At 35.0% G+C, this 22303-nt stretch overlaps 1 protein-coding gene across 2 annotated transcripts; it reads left to right on the top strand.

Moving 5' to 3' along the window:
- The first annotated feature begins 15618 nt into the window (after nucleotides 1–15618).
- Nucleotides 15619–20144, top strand: LOC113298412 (acyl-acyl carrier protein thioesterase ATL3, chloroplastic-like). 2 transcript variants are annotated; one of them, XR_003334191.1, is made up of 5 exons: nucleotides 15619–16349; nucleotides 17191–17291; nucleotides 19226–19335; nucleotides 19671–19770; nucleotides 19858–19888. XR_003334191.1 is itself a non-coding variant. In XM_026547149.1 (5 exons), exons 1-5 carry the CDS (start codon nucleotides 16117–16119, stop codon nucleotides 19972–19974), a joined length of 657 nt encoding a protein of 218 aa, XP_026402934.1. In that variant the 5' UTR covers nucleotides 15622–16116; the 3' UTR covers nucleotides 19975–20144. The 2 variants fall into 2 exon arrangements, 1 of the variants encoding a protein (XP_026402934.1); XM_026547149.1 differs by having other exon boundaries at nucleotides 15622–16349; nucleotides 19675–19770; nucleotides 19858–20144.
- The last annotated feature ends 2159 nt before the right edge of the window (nucleotides 20145–22303 follow it).

The following is a 22303-nucleotide window of genomic DNA, read 5'->3' as shown; positions in this document are numbered from 1 at the left end:
ATGATGTCGACATAATTTACTTCGAAATTGAAGCTGTGTTGTACTCTTTTTCCTTTTGATCGAGAATAGTTTTTCCCAAAGGGTTTTGTTACTCGACAAGGTTTTTAGCGAGACAATACTAAAACATCAAGTATGTTGAACGTTGAGGACATAAAGATCACGTTGATATTATTGAAAATATCTGAATCAAAGAAATGAAACACGATAGTCCGTTAAGCAACGTAGTTTCCAGAATCAACAACATGGTTCTATAAACATCCAAGTCACCAAAGTAAAGTGTGATAAACTCCTTTTGACTGCATTAGACTAATGAAAATTGTCTGACATCAGGGGGGGCATCTAATGGTGTGTTGAACTCTTTTCCTTCACCGAGGTTACTTTTTCCCACAGGGTTTTGTTGCCCGGTAAAGTTTTTAATGTGACAACAACAAACACCGGTAAGTAATTTCCCAACTAAGACTATTGTCTTTCCCAAGAGGATTTTCTGCCTTAAGAGTTATGTAGCAACTAGTCAGCTTCAACGGAGCAAAGTGATCATCTGCAACGGATCACCTTTACTTGCATCTGTCACGTTGTACTCTTTTCCCTTCGTCGAGGTTTTATCCCACTGGGTTTTCCTTGTCAAGGTTTTAATGAGGCAACATATTCGAGTCCAACTATGTTCTAAGTTTTCTTAATATTGTACTCATTTTTTTTAGTTCAGGTTTTGTCCCTCTGGGTTTTCCTGACGAATTTTTAACGAGGCAATTAACTTAGACTCGTCGATCTTTGAAGATCGTATTGCATGTAATGAACTACATGTAAAGTACGAGACAACATGTGAAGTACTACATGTGAAGAGATGTACCAAGGTTTTATCCCACTGGGTTTTTCCTTGTCAAAGTTTTAGTAAGGCAATTGATTTCGACACAAGTCATCAAGGAGAAAACGACATTTGAAGAACTACATTCGAAGCACTATATGTGAAGCACTACATCTGGAGTTCCATTGTTGAACCGCACAAGGGGGAGTGTTATAGGGCCTATGGACCATGGATGTGCGGTCCATTAGATGACTAGGTTTTCCCTTACATGTATATAAAGAACATTATGTGTATGTAATATAGTATGTCTCTTTATCAATAAGAAGTTCTTCTTATTCTCTAATTGTTACTCCAACATGTTGTACTAAAAGAGTCTCATTATTGGGGCCGCAAACGGCTGGGTTTTTGGGTTGCATTGGTCATGAAATAGTAATCCACAGAACTCTTTATCCTGATTATTTTTAATACCTTATTTACCCTCAACAAATTAAAGTGATTAAGCTAATTAATTAGTATTAATGAATGGATTAGACTAATCAAATGAATAATTTTTTGAAAATCAAAACTTGATTATCCTGGATTTTGAAGAAGTAGAAGGATGATTTTTGTGATTTTTTTGAAAAGCTTTGAAGAAAAATGATGAAACCCTTTGTCACAATACTCATGAAAACCTTATAATCAACTCCCATTACCAATTCAAATCCGGGCAAAATCTGGGTTTTGCCCCGAACAGTAGAACCTCCATATAATAATACTCTATATATTAATAACCTCTACATATTGATACAAATCATAGTCCCGATTTGTAAAATCTTACATTTGTCAACCTCTATATATTAATAATTTTATGTGTGCCCAAGAGTAATAATATACCGAGGTTCTGCTATAAAAGAGTTAATACGGTTGGCAATTGTGGAACTTCCAGCTGTAAATGAGAATAACATATGGGAAGTGAAGAACTTCTAGACGTTATTTGGTCCAGAATCACCTGAGCTTGTATTACGGCTGATTTAACATGTTTAGAAGCCAATTTTCCCGTCCGTAAATGAATATGTAAGTTAAGAAATTTAGAATTTCAACATGAATACATACTACGATTGAGAGATAGTAATACTTTGATTAATTAGACCACAATAAAGCCCATTATATACTTAATAGATCTGTATTACAAAGTTGATTTTAATAGCATCCCTTTCGATGTATCAAGAAGTCTCCCATGATGGCGAATTCAGCTTCAAAGTTGAAATTATAACCTTTCTATTTTCTCCACTCCTTCTTAGCTTGAGCTACGAATTCATCATCAGACTCACCTCTAAGTCAAAATTGCTTGCAAATACTGAGTAAACCCATATATTCTTCCACTTTTTTGGGTATGTCTGCAGTGCAAATCGGAGATACAATTCAATTCCATCACGGTTATTAGTGTTACCTGTTTTATTACAAAAATTGTCATAAATCTTACTCGAATGTGATTGACTGACTAAACCACCTTTCCTTCGTTCTTTTCCCCTCTTTGGATAACATAATACAAAATTGTTGCAAAGATATAAGTTTTCATCCAAAGTAATGGGTTTATCCTTTGAGTACATTGCATTGAGTTTGTAGGGGTTTTGGTGGAGATTATTGATGTAGAAGGTGTGATTTTATTTTGGAATGGGTGGTTATATGGAGGTGGAGTTATTTCAAGTATAAATAAGTGGTTGAACAGCTAGAACCTTCTATAAATCAGTCTTCTAATGGATTTATTTTTCAAAATTCAAAAAATAGCCGATAAGATGTGGTACAAAAGGAAATTCTGATATTTACAGCTAGGAAATGGGTATGTTGACCAAGCCGTACACTAGTGGACAACAAAAAATTAAATCTGCTTGGGCCTCGGGAAAACGTCTTCCCATAGCCTTCGTTACATAACGAGTCGTCTAAGGTGGTCGTTTAACTATTAAAAATGCGGAAAATAAAATTTACTTCCAGTGGAAGACGTTTTATAAGGGGGTAATTTAGTAAATGAAAAGAACTGTCAAATGGATTTATATAACGACTGCGAGAGTCATAGTTTTTTGTGAAACAAATATCGAGGCACCTATGTAGATGAAATAACCCATTCCTTGTTTCTATCGAGTACCATTATCCTCTGGCCCTTTCTCTCTCTCTTCTCATTTACTTTCAAACCTGCTGAAAAAAATCTACCCTTTACTAAATCCATCAAAAAACAAATATGATTTTTTATCCTTCATTAGAGAATAACAAAGATAAACCCTTGCATCTACTAAATCCCAGTAAACCAAATCAACCTATTATCCTAATAGATATTCGAGGTCGTCTCCTTATTCTTCAAAGGTGATGATAAACAAAACCCTTAATTTATTTTTTCATTTTCTTATATTGCTTGGTTTATGATTGTCACAACCATCTAATATCTTTAATTTTAATTTTTAGGATTTTGTAATAATGAACAATTTATCTTCAATGGGTCGGGTGGTCTTGTAAATGATGATGATTTTATTGGAGGTGATCTTGGTGGTTATGTCGTAATAAATAAAAATTACTAAAGGTATACACAAATTATGACTTTATCTTAGGGCTTCTGTAGTTTATTTGCTTTTGCTTATTTAAGGTTTAGATATACGGATCTGGGTATTTTGATTGGTTTTTAATGGTTTATAGTAGTCATTCAATTTTGGAATGTGTTTTAATTTTTCGACTCCTTTTTTGTTAGGAGTTTTGTTGAATGGGTAGATTAGGATTTTGGGTGAAATAACATGTTTGATGTGACAAAATTGATATACCAAATGCTTTTTTTATTTGATTAATTTATTTTTTTTATGTTGGGAGGGTTGTAGATCATGAGTTAAACATTTTTTAAAAATAAGAAGGAATATAGAAGGGTTGATGTTTGATCTATTAAGAATTCTATATTTATTAGTTAAATCTTTCATGGTTTTTTATCCAACTTTGACTATGAGGTTGATTATCCTAATAGCTATCACTAAACAATAGATGGTTATAAACTTTCGGAAAAATATGTGTTTGTATGTATGACGATTTCTAATCCAAAAATGAGAAGAATACTAGCCCAAAGTGACCTTAGACTTACACCCTGTGAAGCTTGTCTATTGAGAATATCCTCTTGTGATTAGATTTTCAATAGACTACGTGACTGGGTTTTCTTGAGATTGGTTATAAGTTATAATAACATATCTAATAGCTTTAAAAAGTGTACTACTTTGCGTTGATCACTGTACCGTATCTACAAAGTACATTGTCTTCATGTATTGCATATGTACTGTGAGAAGTTGAAGATATGCTAATATGTCTTGTCGTTTATCTGTCACTAAAATTCTGATTGGCTCTATTTCCAAAGTTCGAATTTTGAAGAGGGAAACTGGATTTGATTTGTGTTTCCTTGGTCGATCACTTGCAGGTTTGCGCTTGCATTATGCAAGATTGTTGATAAGATTCTTTTTGCAGGATATCTTAATTACTTTCTTCTTTGTTATCAACTTTTTTCTTTTTTTTTTTTGGTTTCTAAATTTCATTTTTTCCATTCTTGAAAACCCCAATACCCATCAATTTTACATAACGGTAATACTACCTACTCCAATAGCAAGATTAACCACCAATTTTGTATTCGGTTGGAGAAAAAACTTGAAAAGACGAGGGTACCCAAATACACCACAATCTTTTAATTTCACCTTATAAGTCCAACACCAAGTGTGGCCGTCTATGGACAAAGTCGAGACAATACGATAACTTGATATTCAATTGATAATAGTTACGGCCCGAAATCGATTTACTATAGGATCAATATCATTAGGATTAACATACTAGCATATTTACTTTCTTATAATAAACAATTATAACGCGGAAGTAAAATAAATAACACAAACAAGATTTTGTTAACGAGGAAACTGCATTGCATCTTCAACAACAAGGTTACGCACGTGAAACTCAACACGGAAATCACTATTTTAAGTTGTTTTACCCAGTAAAGTCTTTATGTACCTCAACTATGAAAAAGCGGGGGTACAACAACCTCACCCAACATTTTGATTAGCAATATGTATGGACTAACTCTAATATACTTTTAAGAGAATCAACTAGACAGTCAGACTCAATCTTAATAAAAAGTATATCAAGGAGTTAATATCTCAATCTCTCGATTTGATATTTACTCAAGCAAATGAAAATCTGCGAGTCTTTATCAAATACTAGAGAGATAAACTTGGATGGTACCAAAGACCAATATCCAAGTGTCAATCAATGTAAATCAACAACCAAAGGTTGGATATTCTAATTGATTGATCTTAACGCACAACCTGTGATATTTCAATTATATAACAAAATATAATGTGGAATAGAAATAACACAAATACCAGAAATTTTGTAAACGAGGAAAACGCAAATGCAGAAAAACCCCGGGACCTAGTCCAGATTGAACATCACACTGTACTAAGCCGCTACAAACACTAGCCTACTACAAACTAACTTCGGTCTGGACTGTAGTTGAACTCTAATCAATTTCACACTGATTCAAGGTACAGTTGCGCTCCTTACGTCTCTGATCCCAGCAGGATACTACGCACTTGATTCCCTTAGATGATCTCACCCACAACTTAGAGTTGCTACGACCCAAAGTCGAAGACTTCAATAAACAAATCTGTATCACACAGAAAAGTCTATGATAATAGATAAATCTGTCTCCCACTATGAGTTTTTGTTCCGTCTTTTGATAAATCAAGGTGAACAGGAACTAACTGATAACCCAGACTTATATTCCCGAAGAACAGCCTAGTTTTATCAATCACCTTACAATAATCTAAATCGTATGGTAGCGAAACTAGATATTGTGGAATCACAAACGATGAGACGAAGATATTTGTGATTTCTTTTTATCTTTCCCTATCGGAGATATAATCTTAAGTCAATTATTCAATTGAACTCGTACGATAGAAAATGGCAAGATCAGATCGCTCAACTACAAGAAAGTAGTTTCGTCTGGCTTCACAATCCCAATGTGGTCTTTCAGTCGTTAACCTACAGGGTCTCGGGAAGAAACCTAAGGTTAAAGGAGAAACGACTCTAGCAAAACCAACTAGTGTCACACATGATGTGTGGGGATTAGTTTTTCCAGTTGCTAGATGTCTCCTTTATATAGTTTTCAAATCAGGGTTTGGAATCCAAGTTATATAGAGGGAATTTCTCCTCGAGAAAATAAACACGATTAATACGGAAAGATATAAGCGGTTAAAAAGCAACGGTTACAAAAGACGTGTCAAGAAATAGATGGAAGAAAGAATACGTGTGATAAATGCAGAATATGAAGAGGAGAACAGTTGCGGCATTTCTCACATCATTCTATACTTCGCAGAAAGATATGAGAAGAGGCAAGATGTAGGATCAGAATCTCGCGACGACAATATTTCAGCGAAATTATCAACAACACAATACAACAGTGTCGCAGAACAATTCCAGGAAGAATATAATAAATGATGTCAGCTAAGATCACGAGAAAGATGTGATAGTCCTGCGAAAATTATAGAGCTTGCGAAATTAATATTTGTAAGGTTGCGAGAATGTCGCAGATCATATCCGAAAATAAAGGACAGATTAGCTGTCATCCACTATGTATTTCCCTATAAATAGATGTTCAAGTTGTAAAGAAAGGAGAGAGATCTATTTTGAGTAAGAAACAAGTAAATAGGAGAGAGAAAGTCCAGAGCAGAGGTCATTCTTGATTTCTTTATCTTTTCTTGTAAGAACATTCAAAGATTGATCAATAAAATTAAGAGTGTAAACCTAAAAATGAGTTGATTGATAATGAAATTATATGAGGGGTGTAGTGTAGGATTTCCTGCAATTACACATATGCACGCACTTGGTTTCCGGAACATGGATTTATACATTAATGTGCGAACACTCTATATATGTTTATATCCATAGTTGGTAATCTCAACTCTACATTTCAATCATTGAAACATTCTTCTATAATGTTATAACAATCGTTATTCACGACTATCGTCATCAAAGCTATTTTCAAGATTGAAACGTCATCATGACTTTCGTCACGGGTAAAGATGAAAATGGTTAAATCAAAAGCTCACCAACACATATTTCGAGAAAAAGATACGCGAGTAAACTCGGCTCGAAATAGCAAATGTGTATGTATGAAAACTATCATACTTATACGACTTTGTCTCAAGAGTAGGAGATAAAATAGACTTTTGAGTGACAGATAAGTTCAAGTCTCCACATACGTTTTTGTCGGATGAAGTTCCACTTATTCCTCGAGTAGTTCTTTGTCTTCATAAGATGATCGCCATGAAGTCTAGAGCTCAGCTGCACTTAACTATCCTAGACCGAGAGTTAGTCATAAGTAATATAGTTTTGATCACTAATATTGACAAACATGCTTGAGATAGCAACGCATGCGAGTTCGACCGATCAATGCTCTAACAATCTCCCCATTTGTCAATTTTAGTGACAAAACTACCGATACATATGGATTACAAAATAGATAAAACTTTGTAGCTTCTCGTCCACATGCTTGATGTCCTTGGCGCTTCAACATTACTCGAAAACTTCGTCTTTTCCAAGTACTCCCATGATTCCAAAGGTTGTAAGTTCAGCATCATAGTTGTTGAATTTTCGTAGCCATAACAATGAGAAAACAAAAGCTCTCGATCATTGTTATACAGTGTCATAGTATTATTACACAGCATCAAAGTTCTCATATCATAACTTCGACAACAATACTATGGTGATATGTATCACTCCCCCTTAGTCAATACTTCGTCTCAACACGAAAACCACTCCCCCTTACATAATGATCCGAAAACCGTATGTATTTGTAGTGTGTACATATTAATTCTCCCCCTTTTTGTCAATAAAATTGGCAGAGGTACGAAAACGTGATCCTAATGAAAATTTTCATGGAGACACTTCAAGACCAAAGAAAAGTACATATCAACTTTGTTTAAATGCAATCATAAAGCCGAATCTAAATGCATTCATCACGGAGTTTATAAAGATATAAGACAACTCCTCAAATATTCCACAGCCGTACTCCCCACAAAGATATGGCAATTAAGCGCAAGTTCAAAAGAACTCTCCCCCATTTGATATCATTCCCGAAATAACAACAAGAGCGACCTTACTTTTACGAGAAAATAAGGATTTCTTTTGACACCAAAAACCACAAAATGATTTTGTATCCAAAATTCTCAATTAAACTAACCACATGAGAACCCATGATTAATTTAATCGGAATACACAACCAAAATAACCACAAACGAATCTATAATTAATCTAGTTGGAAATGCTCACACAAGAAGACTTATGGAGCCGCACAGTATATACATAAAATATGGATCAGGGAAGATCAATATTGCGGAATATACAAGGATTCATTATATTTTCCATCACTATTCGCACAATGACATATAATAGACATAATCCTTGTAAACAAAAGATTTTAACCTATCTTCCATCAATAAATGACATAATAGGCTTAACTTTTGTTTGTCAAAAGTTCATCGATATTGTATCAATACATGCATATCGACATATAAACGAGATAACTTTTGACAATATATGGGACAATAATAGTTCACAGACGCAAACATACATATCCCATAACACATTGCAATATATAAAACCATAAAGATTAATACTGCAAAAATCATCTTCTAAACCAAACTTTAGAATTTAAACAAATAAATCTAAAAACATGAAAATGAAAACATTGGACATAGCTACGTGTACTCACAATAATGTCTATTCCAAACCCTGGTTATCCTTCTTAAACAAAAACAAGAATGAAATTCTTTTAAGAAGTTTTACTAGACATTAAGATCTTTTAAAAATTCCTTGTCGTCCCCGAACTCCTTGTCGTCAACAGCCATTGGAACATATGGTTCATGGAGGAAGGAGTCAATACCAATAAACCTTCTTGGCTGATGATGTCGAACCAGGGCCTTTTGAATTTCCAATGATCTTAAAACGCAAGCCTTTATTTGCTGAATCTCTTTTCTTGCCAGCTTCAACTCGTCAAGAACATCAGAAAACTTCTGAGAATTTGAAGGAACAACTTTTGGCTTCCTCACATTCCTTCTTTTTCTTTTTAAAGTTGGAGGCAATTGAGATTTCTATTTTTCCTTAGTGATTGATGGCTTAACAATCATATTGATATCTTTCCCATCAGAAGACACGATGCTTGGAGTATCCATGAAAGCACGGTTTTGTGAGAGGAGTTCACAATTAAACCTCAACAAGCATTCTTAAGATATAAAGAGTATCAGAGAAGGAAAAATGAATGTAGGGTTTCGAAACCTTTAAACAGGTTCGTACACGTCCAACTCACAACCCTATAAAGATTAGAATTGTCGATAACAACCCTCATCTTTTGGCAAACCGGTCCCTTCCACTATCAAAAGTGACATGGAGGAATTCCAAACCAAACAACACAAAGCTAAAAACAAAACTAAAGAAAATTTTATTTTTAAAGCTTGAGGTGTGCAAGATCTTGTCTCTTTTGAACAGGCACATGAGACAAGATGCACATAACAACACAATCAAGTTGTGCTTTGGTGAACAACAATTTTTCCACCATGATCCTTTTGGTTGGAATTCATGGAACCCTCCCTTTCCATATGTTTAGACCATGTTTTCTTCTCTAATGGCCTGTATCCGTCTTTGGAAACTAATCTCTTCGAGGAAGATAAGATCTTACATACCTTAGTTGTTTTCTCTGCGAGTTTAAGCTTAGTGGCTAGACGATCTGCTCTTCGCTGAAGCTTGTTGACATATCTCATCTTGTGTTTGTATTTGAAACACTTTTAAAACTCATGACCTTTGAGAGAACAATAGGAGCATGTTAACGTATAGTATGGTTTAGGAGCCCGATATGTGCAAGCTTCTAGGCACATAGTTGATCCTGAAACATTAAACATAGAGTTTCCAACAGAGGGGTCAAAAGACTATTCCATCTTGATTGGGTTCTCTTCTAAGAGATTATCAAGATTGATGTATGTATTGCTACAATTATCAAAATCAATATTTTCACATAGAAGAGCAACACTTGATTTTTTGTCTTCATCAGAATCATAAGTGTTAGACATCTCATCAAGTGTCGCAGCAAGACCTTTGTTCCCAGTGTATTTTCTACGATTTGGGCACTCGTTTGTAAAATGTCCAAATCCATTACACTTAAATCACTGAGGCATATCTTCGTCATCAGTTTCATCAGTGTCCCTGTTTTTAGGAGGAATACGATTATGAGGTTTGACTGATGCGTTAGGATTATCTATGGTGAACCGTTTACTTCTCTTCAATAGAAGATCTCTAAACTGTCTTGTGATCATAGAGACCGATTTGTCAAGATCTTCATATGATGAATCAGTCTCAGAGTGTTCGTCTTCAGAGATATACACTTTTTTACTTTTATCAAGTAATTTTGTGTCTTTTAGTGCTTTGAACGCAACATCCTTAGATTTGGATGAATGCTCGTGATTTAAGATCTTAAGCTTCTCAACCAGCGTATTTCTAGAGATATTATCAAGGTTATTTCCCTCAACGATGGCATGCTTCTTGGAGTCGTATCTAGATGGCAGCGATCTGAGAATTTCCATCACAATGTCCTTTTCAGGAATAGTCTTACCCAATGCAAAAGATGCATTAAAAATTTCAGACACTTTGTGATTAAACTCATCAAATGAATCTTCATCTGCCATATGAAGGTTTTCCCAATCGGAATTAAGGTTTTGAATCCTAGCTTCCTTTTCACTGGTATTACCTGTGAATACGGTTTCTAAGATATCCCACGCATCTTTAGACCTAGTGCAATTTGGCACATGGTGCTTAAGATTTGGAGTAATGGCATGTATGATGGCATTCAAACCGTCAGAATTTTGCTTTGCAGCAAGTATCTCGGCAGGACTGTATTCACCAATATTCTTGGGAACGTTTACATTTCCTACTGCCACAACGGGAGCATCATAGCCATTAACTACATATACCCATGATTGAAAATCACGTGCTTGAAGAAAAGCTCGCATAGAAATTTTCCACCATAAGTAATTAGAGTCATCGAAGACTGGTGATAGAGATACCACCTCTATCCATAGAGTCAGATCGCTACAAACACAGACTTGTAAGGTCTTGAATGTGTTTGCCTGCTCTGATACCAATTAAAAAAGCGGGGGTACAACAACCTCACCCAATATTTCGACTAGCAATCTGTATGGACTAACTCTAATATACTTTTAAGAGAATCAACTAGACAGTCAGACTCAATCTTGATAAAAAGTATATCAAGGAGTTAATATCTCAATATCTCGATTTGATCTTTACTCAAGCAAATGGAAATATGCGAGTCTTTATCAAATACTAGAGAGATAAACTTGGATGGTACCAAAGACAAATATCCAAGTGTCAATCAATATAAATCAACAACCAAAGGTTGGATATTCTAATCGATTGATCTTAACGCACAACCTGTGATATTTCAATTATATAACAAAATATAATGCGGAATAGAAATAACACAGACACCAGAGATTTTGTTAACGAGGAAATCGAAAATGCAGAAAAACCCCGGGACCTAGTCCAGATTGAACACCACACTGTATTAAGCCGCTACAAACACTAGCCTACTACAAACTAACTTCGGACTGGACTGTAGTTGAACCCTAATCAATCTCACATTGATTCAAGGTACAGTTGTGTATTCTTATTTGATAATTCTCTCATTTAATCATAGTTGCAATTTGCAAAAATAAATAAATTTAAGATAAAAACAAATTCAATATTTGAATCCAAAATTTTGAGTTGTTCTTATCATACTAGTCTTCGTTTCACCACTCTTTCTGCATGAGTAATTTTCACATATTAAAGCAACATAAAAGGTAGCTTCTTTGTTGATTTACGTGAAATGACTATCTAAACTCCAAAAATCACGATTATTGGGTTTCTGGTGTATACGCATAATTTTTTACGAATGTCCTGTCAAAAATTACCATGGACAGACTGCAATGATTCTAACGATACAAATTTTTACAAATAGAAGCCTTCTTTTCTCCAGTATATTCAACGGGTCAAACTTTTGGTCAAGATCATCGAGCATGAGATGGTAAACCTATAATTGAGGATAAGGTTGTCAAAATAGAAGATAAATATAAGAAATTTGTTTGAGATTGTTTTTGGGTGAAAAACAATGTATTGTAAAAGTATTTTTTATGCTCGAGAAATTAAAATCGTATAAGATGAGCCTAAACCAAGAAATGATTGTTCACGTCTTGCTTCGATCACAAAGATAGAGACGACTTGTTGATCTTAGGGGAGGGAAGCATAAAAGATTGAGAAATCGCTTTGCGATGTGTTTTACGATGTGGAGTTGTTGGACTATTATACGAAGGCAAATTTACAAATGTAAAACTGATTATCCTTTTTAAATATATAAAGTCATTTATTTATAATTGTCGTGAACAAACTGATGTCACATAAGTTGTGGACGTTGTGAAGAAGTTAAGAAGTAATGGGCGTGGAAATAGTGATCAACTCATGTCCTCTATGTCAGGGAATACTAGCAGTTACATATGACTACTACTTCCTCATTCTCCTATCTGCTCTTAACTGATCCCACTTATTTTACCTTCTCGTCATGGATTCATTGCCACATCGAGTACACGATATGTAGTTACAAGGAGGAGTTTATTGCAACTTTCTTTACCTATTATTATAACACTTGTAGTACAACGTGATTCTTTTCAACATGATGTGAGCAATACTAGTTTCACATACATTCTATGTATTTCAATATACAAAACTTAGTTTTAGTTATCATTGGATCATCTACTTAACTTTAAGGATGGACTTTGGACACCTTACGCTGGAAGATACTGATTACATTTACTACCAAACGTAATGAGAAACTCGACTTTAGTTATCTAAGAGAGTTCCGAATGAACCAAAATAATCCCTGTAAAGGGTCGTCTTATGGACAAAGCAGACTAGGTGGTTGCCTAGAGCCCCAAATTATTGGGGGCCCAAAATACTTCCTATTTGTTCTAATAATACGTGTGTTTATAACATTTATAAGTGTTAGTAAACCGTTTTCTCACACTTAATTACATCGGAGACTTTATAAGTGTTAGTAAATTGTCTTGTCACACTTAGTTACATCAGCGACAATTTGTAATAGTTTTATAGGGGGTTAGTCAAATGAGATTTCAAATGAAAATTCTCAAATCCACTGTTAGTCCATTGAGACTTTTGGTGAGTCTCCTTATATCTCTTGTTATTGGTTAGAGACTTTTTTTAAGTCATTTAAATTCTCCGAAACTCCAGGTCATTGGATTAGGATTTCGTAAGAATCACTACAACATCACTGTTATTCGAATGAGAATTTAAAGACATTGATTTATTGTTTTCAGAGATTTGTAGAGACTTTTATAGGAAAATAGGCATGGTAGAAATCTCTCCTCAAGAAGTGATATTTTTGCAGACTTGGAAACTTGGGGAATATTTGTTTTTGAGAGTAGTGCCTTTTTTTTTTGAGTCGAGGACCAAGTAAGGGCCATTTACGGAGTAATCCGGTAGCGAGATTGAATAGAAAATAAAATGAAGGTGGGATGAGTGAAGTAAAAAAAAAATGAAAACATAGGCACAAGGCAACAATAAGATTTATTTTGACAATGCACACGTATTTTAGTATTCATGATATTTTTATTCAGATTGATATGTACATAATAAAGTAACCGGTAGATGTTTTTAATTTTTGATTAAGTATTGTATATTTTTTTGTCTCTACAAATCACAGAGACTGTTTACGAATATCAACTTTTTGTCTCTACAAGTCACCAAAACTCTCTAATATACTCTCAGAGAATCATCAGAAATCTCTATATTTTTAGAGAATCTCAGGGAGTCACTCAGATAAAAAATCTATGAAAGTTTATAAAAATCTCAATTGACTACCTCCCTGTTAGTTATTACCAAATAGTTTGTAACAACTCTAAGAGTTATTAAAGTTTTAGTTTTTGAAACCACCAACCAGTTTTGGGAGTACTTTATGCAAATTACCAGCTTATAACCCAAATTCTAATCAAAAGGGCTGAAATTTTATTGCGGCCTTCGCCTGCACAACCTAATTCAACTTATAGCATTAAATATACAAAATTTATCTTCCCATAATCTAAAATTCTAACTCTCACTTTGATTAGGTAATCCATCTAAAATTCTAACTCTCACTCGAATTAGGTAATCCAGGAAAAATCCCAAATTTCAAGTTCACCTTGAGCATCCAAAACATGTAAGACGACCCTATTCCCTATACATTTTGTTAAACCTAATTATTATTTTCAAACAAGAAATTTTTTAACAAATTTATTTAAGTGTATTGGAATATTGTAATGAAAAATCTAGAAGAAAAAAAATAGTTAATGGAAGAGTATTGATTAGTTATAATGAGACAGAGATGAAGCTGAAGATGGTGGCGGAGGAAACCAAGAAAACGAATGTCAAAAATGTTCATGGTTGTTCTTTTGTTTATTAACCCCGTATCGACTCCCTGATTATGGTTGTTCCTTTGTATATGATCCCCGTTGACTGTTAAGTCAAATTTTGACGACTAATAATCAGCTTTCTCCTATAATCCTATTATTGGGGCTTTGAAGTCAATGGTCTTTTGGGGGCTTCATGGGTCATGAAATAGTAAATGAAGTTATCCCTTATCACATCATGTTCCTAATGTCTATTATACCCTTACCTAAATTTCACTATTCATTAAAAAAAATCATAAATCTATAATCTTCTCATTCTCTTTCTCTTTTCATTGACAAATCATGATGAAGATGATGATCATGATTTCATCATGATGAAGATCATAAAAAAAACTAAATCTATTATCTTCTCCCCATCCTTCTCTTCTCATTCATAAATTGTGAAAAGGTGATGAGCATAATTTCATCATGATGAGGATGATGATCATCAAGAAACCCAAAACTATTTTCTTCTCCTTCTCCTTCTCATTCAAAGATCATGATAAAGATGATGATCATCATAGAAAGAAAAAACTAAGAAAATCCACCATTTATTTTTGTTTTAAATGATTAAAAAAATCCAATTCCATGAATTTCTGGTAAAAAAAGAACAGTTTCTGAAAGTATTTACGGCTGGGAGTTCTTAGATTCCCAACCGTGAATCAAGATTACGGCTGGGATAGTTTGTCGACCCACCGAGAGTCCATGTTTCGGCTTGGTTTTCCCAACCGAAATTTTTTTCGATTTTTTTTTTGGTTTTCAAAACCAGTTACGGCTGGGAAAACATCAAATCCCAGCCGCAACGGACACTTATTCGGCTGGGATAATTTGTCGACCCAACCGTAGAACGCAAAAGCGGTTGGGAAATGATGGTGTTCCAAGCCGTATTTTTTATTTACGGCGGGGAAATAAAGAACTCCTAGCCGAAATCATTTTTCTGATTTTTGTTTTGTTTTTAGAACCAGTTAAGGCTGGGTTTTCCCAGCCGTAACGGGTTTTGGAAACAAAAAAAAATCAGAAAACTAATTTCGGTTGGAAAACCAAGCCGAAAATACTTTCGGCCGGGAATCTAAGAACTCCCAGCCGTAAACATCTTTAGAAGCTTTTTTCTTTTTTACCCGAAATTCATAGAATCATATTTTTTAACCATCTAAAAGCAAAAATAAATGTGGAATTTTCTTAGTTTTTTCTTTTTATGATGATCACCATCTTTATTATGATTTATGAATGGGAAGGAGAAAGAGAAGATAATAGTTTTGGGTTTTCTTTATGATCATCGTTCTCATCATGATGAAATTATGATAATCATCTTTATCATAATTTATGAATGAGAAGAGAAGGACGGGGTGGGATAGGATATATAATTTAATAATGTTCATCATGATGAAACTATGATGAAATCATGATCATCATGATTTGTAAATGACAGGAGAAGGAGAAGATCATAAATTTAAATTTTTTTTTTAATGAATAGTGAAATCTAAGTAAGGATATTTTTGATTTTTCATATACCTTGAATCCCCTATCTATTTTTTGGCTACAAATACAGTAGCATTTTAGCCCCACAAAAACTCGGCCCCCACAGCCCCAATAATAGGATTCTTCTCCTATCCATTTTAGCTTTCTCAATAACACATTTTAGCATTCCGGGGATCCTATGACACGAAACCTATATAAAGTGTTCTTCGCGAGTCATCAACTAACCGATTCAAACGCCCTTTTATCATCATTGTAAACATCGTCGGCGTTCTCCTCCTATTTCCTCTTCAAAGGAGTAAAATGTTGCAGGCTATGGTGTCCTGCAAGCACCTGACTTGGTTACCATCTTCATCACTTGCAAAAGAGATGTATTCCTCCTACCACATCAATCCCTCAACTTCAGTCTTCCCCGTTTCTCAATCATCCAAATTCAACAATTCTCATCGAATCTTCTCGTCTTCAAGTGCCCTTTCTCTTTCCCGTATGAGAAATTGCAGTAAGGTGCAGGCATTTGATTTTCAAGGTGGACAAGGGTAAGTACTTTATTACATTAACAAACCCATTTTGCTATTCACTATATTATTTGGTAGTTGTTTCTTTTGAATTGTGAAAAGATGAATTTGGTATTAGCTAACACAGTTTAATCTGTAATTGGACGACGACCAAAGGAAGGAGTCCCTTAGTGATGAAAAAATGGTGAGTTTGTCCGTCACAATGTTTGTGCAGAGAAACTGAAATTGGTTTTCTGGAAATCACAATTTCATGAAATTAAGCTCAAACTTGGGATCATCAATCAAATTGATTACATATTTCAGTCAAACGCCATTAAACAAACAGATTCACAGTTCAAATTTCTTTAAAATAGCCATCAGATCCGTTGAAATCGATCAATTTCAGTATCATTTTATTAAAAAGCAGTTCGCTTTCATCGTCGGCCTTCACTGCTTCAGTAGTAATCTAGTTATAATGCACAATTCATTCATTATATAGGTTATGTACCCAAATTTCAACTTCTCTATAAGATCCAATTATACTTTCTGTATACATGAGTTCATTTGAGTAGGAATGTTGGTGTAGCAAAATGGATTAATGAAAAATGAAGAAAACAACTGAGGTTAAGTTTATGGGTACTTAGACCAAGGGTGTCAATGGAGGTCATCAGTTGCTTATTGGGCAATTTTGTTTCTGAGTAACAGTTTTTGGTGTCAAATCTGCTGCCTGAACTTATGCTGGATCGATTAGAATGATGCTTTATTTGTTATTAAAAATTGGGCGAGCCTCCATGTATGAGTCCATGTAGATCACATAGTTTTTTGGCTGAAATTCAAGTAATCTGATTGCGTTTAACACTAGTTTATTCACTCTATATTGCAGAATGAAGAGTTACTTTGATGTCGAGCTGAAAGTCCGTGACTATGAACTAGATCAGTATGGTGTTGTAAACAATGCCGTCTATGCAAGTTATTGCCAACATGGTAAAGTTATATTTGAAAGTGATTGTCACTATAATTATTCCAACAAAATTGTGTGAGCAGAGTAGTTCTACAGAGCATCAATCAATTGATCATGCCAAGTAATAAGTCTGTCTCATGTCTTCCATGGTTGCTCTTCTATATCTCTAATTTGAAACAATCGATGATGATCAGAGTTTCTTTACAACTAAGTGAAATATCAAAAAGAGCTTATACATTTTTAAGAATTTTCTTCCATCAACCCCCACAAGCCATGAAATCTTCCTTTGCAATATTTATGACATTTTTTTTTAATTGATGTTACTCATCTTTTTTGTTCAATCCGTTTCATACTTTCATCTCTCCTCTTTTAACCTGTCTCCTGCAAAATGCACAAAATGAAGCTGTCAAATCACTGTACATTGATTGAAGCTGTTCACTATGTAGGTTCTATTTTTCCATTAATCCCCCCTACTCCAGTCATGCGTGTTCTGTTGAAGTACATAATACAAGGTTGTATTCTTCACTAGTGTCCATATTTTGGGTGTTTAATAGGAATTAGCTCAGACTAGAAAGTTGGAGTACCATCACAGAATAATTGGGTTGATGCTATGTTTTTGCGGCGAGGCTTGCGGCTAGGTGTTGGGTACAAAATATAGAGCTGCAGCAGAGCCACATAATGAGACCCTAATTTTAATCAAATAGAACCAATATAGAAGGCCGGACCTTAATTTCTCGTGAAAAAGTCGGTTCAATAGTAAAGTAGAATCCTAAATGTTAGGTTTAGGGTTTTCTCAAATGCTGTGGAAAAAGGCTGCGCTTTGTCTGCCGAGGCGCCCAGCCACTTTGCTGCTTGGGCAGCGGTCTGGAGGCGCCTTCGACAACATAGTTTTATGTTATGCTTTATGCTACACATCCCCTAGATTCAAGAAATTACATGTCAAGAAAACATGAATGTGGTCTGTGATCTCTAAGTGTTATGCTAGAGTACAAAATACAAGGCTGTATTCGTCACTATTGTCCACTTTTTGAGTATCTGACGGGAATAATCTCAGACTAGAAAATAGGGAGTGTCATTATTTTCATTCCACGTCATCTAGCTTTGAGAACCAGACATACATCATTACAAAAAAACATGCATAGGGTCTGTGATCTTTATGCGTGATGGAGTCTGCCAGCCAATTACCATATTGCACATAGTGGGAAAGGAAGCTAGTTATTGCTTAAGAGCTGTCTTCTTTAAGAAACATCAAGTTTCTTGTAGAACTAGAATTGTTTTTGGAGTCTGCTGTTTCCCCTTGTTAACCAGATGACATTCAATACGCCTTCTTTTGGATTTGAATTCAAATCCTTGAAATTCAATTCCAAGAATTGGATTACCCCATAATTGAATTCCTAGGATTCCACTTCTTTCAACCAAACTAGGTGTTAAGTTAAACCTGTCCTTTGGACAATATAGTTTCCTTTAGGCTAATAAGTGCAAGTAAAGATGGCTTCTCTTGATGTTAATATTTGGGAGAAGGCTGGTTACATGATGCATTCATCTTGTCAACTGTTTCATTATTTTATTTTAATTTATCCGATTTTCAAACTAAACGAAGCATCTCATCTTCATGGGAAACTACCAAAGGAACAACATTGTTTGGTTGGTTTGAATTTGATTATCTATTTTCAGCTTTTAGAGAAATAATAAACTCATGAATATATTCCAAGTTTTTCTTTTTAGATGGAACAAATGCTCTGTTCAGTTAAGAAATTTTTTTTTTTTTTTACGCTTCCCACCAACATATGCACTAGTCTGTGTTTTGGTGAAGATTTAATTCCATATCTGAAGATTCTTCCCTCTCTTGTTAACCTTCCTTAATTATGACATCCTTCACTTCTGAAAATTGATCTCATCTATGACCTGCTTATCAGTTAAATGTATATATAATTTGTTGTTTAAGATTTTTGATCAGCCCGTCACGAGCTTCTGGAGAGGATGGGTGTCAATGCAGATGAAGTTGCTCGTACTGGAAACGCATTAGCACTATCGGAGTTGTCCCTCAAATTCCTAGCACCACTAAGAGTATGTTTTCTAGCTAATAACGACTTTGATATGCTTTCAGAGATCCACATCTTTCACAAGTGATCCTTCTATTTTAGTAGTCCTACTTCTTGAATTTTTTTGGGGATTAGTAATTCATCTAAAATTTGAAGTTTAGTTATCTACTGGATGCCAAACATGCTCCCTATAAGAAAAACATGAATACTTTCTTTTGCTATGCCCCATGCTCAAGATAGAGAAAAACTAAAGAGGTCTAAGACACGAATGTCCGCGAAGTCGTTTTTTTTAAAGATTTTTTGTAACAAAGTGAGTATTGTATGACTTGTATCCAAGTTCTCATGGGGTTTCATGCACAGCCAGAGTGGTGAGAGGTTCGTTGTGAAAGTGAGGATCTCTGGCTCCTCGCCTGCTCGCTTATTCTTTGAACACGTCATCTTGAAGCTACCAAATCAAGAGGTTGGCATTTTTTATAATTGCATTGGCATGAGTCTTCTTTATCTACTAACATATTTTTGACTATATGCAACTCCATTTTCATCTCAGCCCGTCTTGGAAGCAAAGGGCACCGCCGTTTGGCTCGACAAAAACTATCGGCCTGTTCGTATTCCACCACATATGAGATCTAAGTTGGTTCAATTCATTCGTCACGAAGATCTGTAATGAATTTAATCTAGGGTATGGTCTGAAGATCATCATCTGTTGTTTGTGGTGACTAGTTGATGCTTTACATTTTTTGACGATCGAGTTTTCGTCAGCCTTAACACAGTTCGTTATAGAATTCTTTGGTTTGTGAAAATAGTTAAGAGTTTGAATTGATAAGCATTATCATATAGCCAAGTTCAGTTTAAGACATTTGATCTAGGTGTCCATTTGACTTTAGGTGACAGTAAGCAAAGCACTACTAAGGTCATCAATCTCTACATCAGAAAACATAAAACGGGCACGAATGAGCTAGAAGAAGAAAGTTGTTGAATGCAAACCATACTCTTGGACTTATTTCACAAAAATTTTGGATGCAACTTGGTACAAAATGTTTCCTGGACTAGTAGTCTATACCAGAAGTTCAGCCCCATGCACTTCACGATTGAAATGCTTACTATTTTGGATATAAGAAACATATGTTTACATCCATCCCTACTATTTCTCTTTTCCTTTTGTTGTTTATCTTTTTCTTATCCAAAGTGGATCATTATGTTTGAGTTTTTTTGTTTTGTTTTGGGAGACTACAGCTCACGTCAATTAGATTCAAGTGTCTCGAGACGCATGATAAAGAACTATATAAACAAATAGAACATCTCTATATAAACAAATATAAGATGTAGTGCCTTGCGTCAGCCTTTGATCTCGAAGAGCTAGAAGGGCCAAAGCACAACAAGCCTACCCATCATTAAAGCAAAGCCCATGCAAGAATGACCTCGCCACCCTTGGATGGTTTTTTGGGATCAATAATCTCCTTACCATCAGCTCCTTTAACGCCTGAAGTTCCAATAGGTTGTATTTTGATCCCTCTCTAGAAAGATTAGCTCATTAGATCCATTCTATCTGTCTCGTTTTCCTCGTAAACAATGAAGGAACTCACAACCACCATGCTTAGAAGAGTATGCGCAAGCATCTACCCAAGGAAAAATTATAACCAGTTTCTTGTCATAAATAAACTGGAAAGGAACTCAACTGGACATGTGGTTGGAGCTCATCAGAGCAATAACATGGACTACAATGAGATAACATTGCATCAAAACAGTTGTTACAGCATCACCCTAGGTGGAGTGCCTTCGTAGCAGAAAATGAAAAAACATCTTGTTTCCAAGGAGAACAGAATTTTTCCTTATTTCAACATTTTGAAACCCTGTATTGCAATATCTCAGTCGCGGCTAGAACAACAGACAACATGTTTTGAAAGAAAATTAAGATAGCAAAAGAAGAGCAAGTACAGAAAGCAAAAAATCAATCACAAGAAATTCTGCCACTTTGCACCTCATAGAAATTCCACAATTATTAGAGTTTTTTCCTCCCTATTTTTGTCAAGAACTTGAATTGATGCTTTACCAATCTTCTGACTACCCTGGAAAAGAAAGGAAAAACCAATGTCAAGATTTTCCTTTATTCTAATATAGGCAACTAGTGTGCAGATAATGGAAGCTGTATCTTTTATTAATTTTAACATAAGTAACCGCAGATTAGTCACAGAAGGAACACAAGAGAGGCAATTCAGACAGACAAAATGTAATAGAATACACTTGTAAGACTAGACCCCCAGTAGATATCTTCATTAATACCCAGCTTCTTAGAGTTTATACACGTGCAATGTTCAAATAACACAAAGTTGAGGATACTTCACATCCAATTTCAGACTGAATGTGTCAAGATGCGGTCCACCAAAACCCTTTACCTACTTATCCATTTTTAATGGTCTAATTTATAAATCAAATTCAGCGTACCCACTGCAACACCAGATTCCCAGGTTCAAGCTAAGCAACTAAGGGTATAATGATACTTAAATATGGCACTCAAAGTTCTCGTCAAAAAGGAAACATGAGAAAAATAGCAGATCTGTTAGACAAACACATAGGACATCAGAAATACATGGAATCAAGTTGATCTGAATGACAAAATATTGGATGAAAACAGCAAATAGATATAACACATCCATCTTTATCGAACTACCTTGATCACTCACACCATAGTACCATGAAGAAAATCAATTGCTCTAAAAAGCCAAGGTTTATAAGAAGTTGCAACGACAAGTAACCGGCATCAGATAATATCTCACCTGGGGGTTAGAAATTAAAAATCAGAATAAAACCACTTGGAACATCTCCAACGCTATTGTGGGCAACTTTTTACATGGCACGTCTCATCGGCCTCACAAGTGATGAAACATCCTCTAAGAGCATCTCTAACGTCGATGTAGACGGCTCAAATTTGTTATGCCGCATAGAAAACATATATACATTGTAGTCAAGAAGCCTTCTAATGCAAATCCATTAAG

Source organism: Papaver somniferum, chromosome 7 (genome assembly GCF_003573695.1).
Source record: "Papaver somniferum cultivar HN1 chromosome 7, ASM357369v1, whole genome shotgun sequence".
Taxonomy (NCBI): Eukaryota; Viridiplantae; Streptophyta; class Magnoliopsida; order Ranunculales; family Papaveraceae; genus Papaver; species Papaver somniferum.
Note: the sequence above shows the minus strand (reverse complement) of the source record. Positions and strands in the feature narration are given on the sequence as shown.

Coding starts and splice junctions, on each gene's coding strand:
- LOC113298412 (XM_026547149.1), top strand. CDS start 16,117: ATGTTGCAGGCTATGGTGTCCTGCAAGCACCTGACTTGGTTACCATCT. Junction 16,350..17,190: donor GATTTTCAAGGTGGACAAGG/GTAAGTACTTTA, acceptor TCTATATTGCAG/AATGAAGAGTTACTTTGATG. Junction 19,771..19,857: donor TGAAGCTACCAAATCAAGAG/GTTGGCATTTTT, acceptor TTTTCATCTCAG/CCCGTCTTGGAAGCAAAGGG.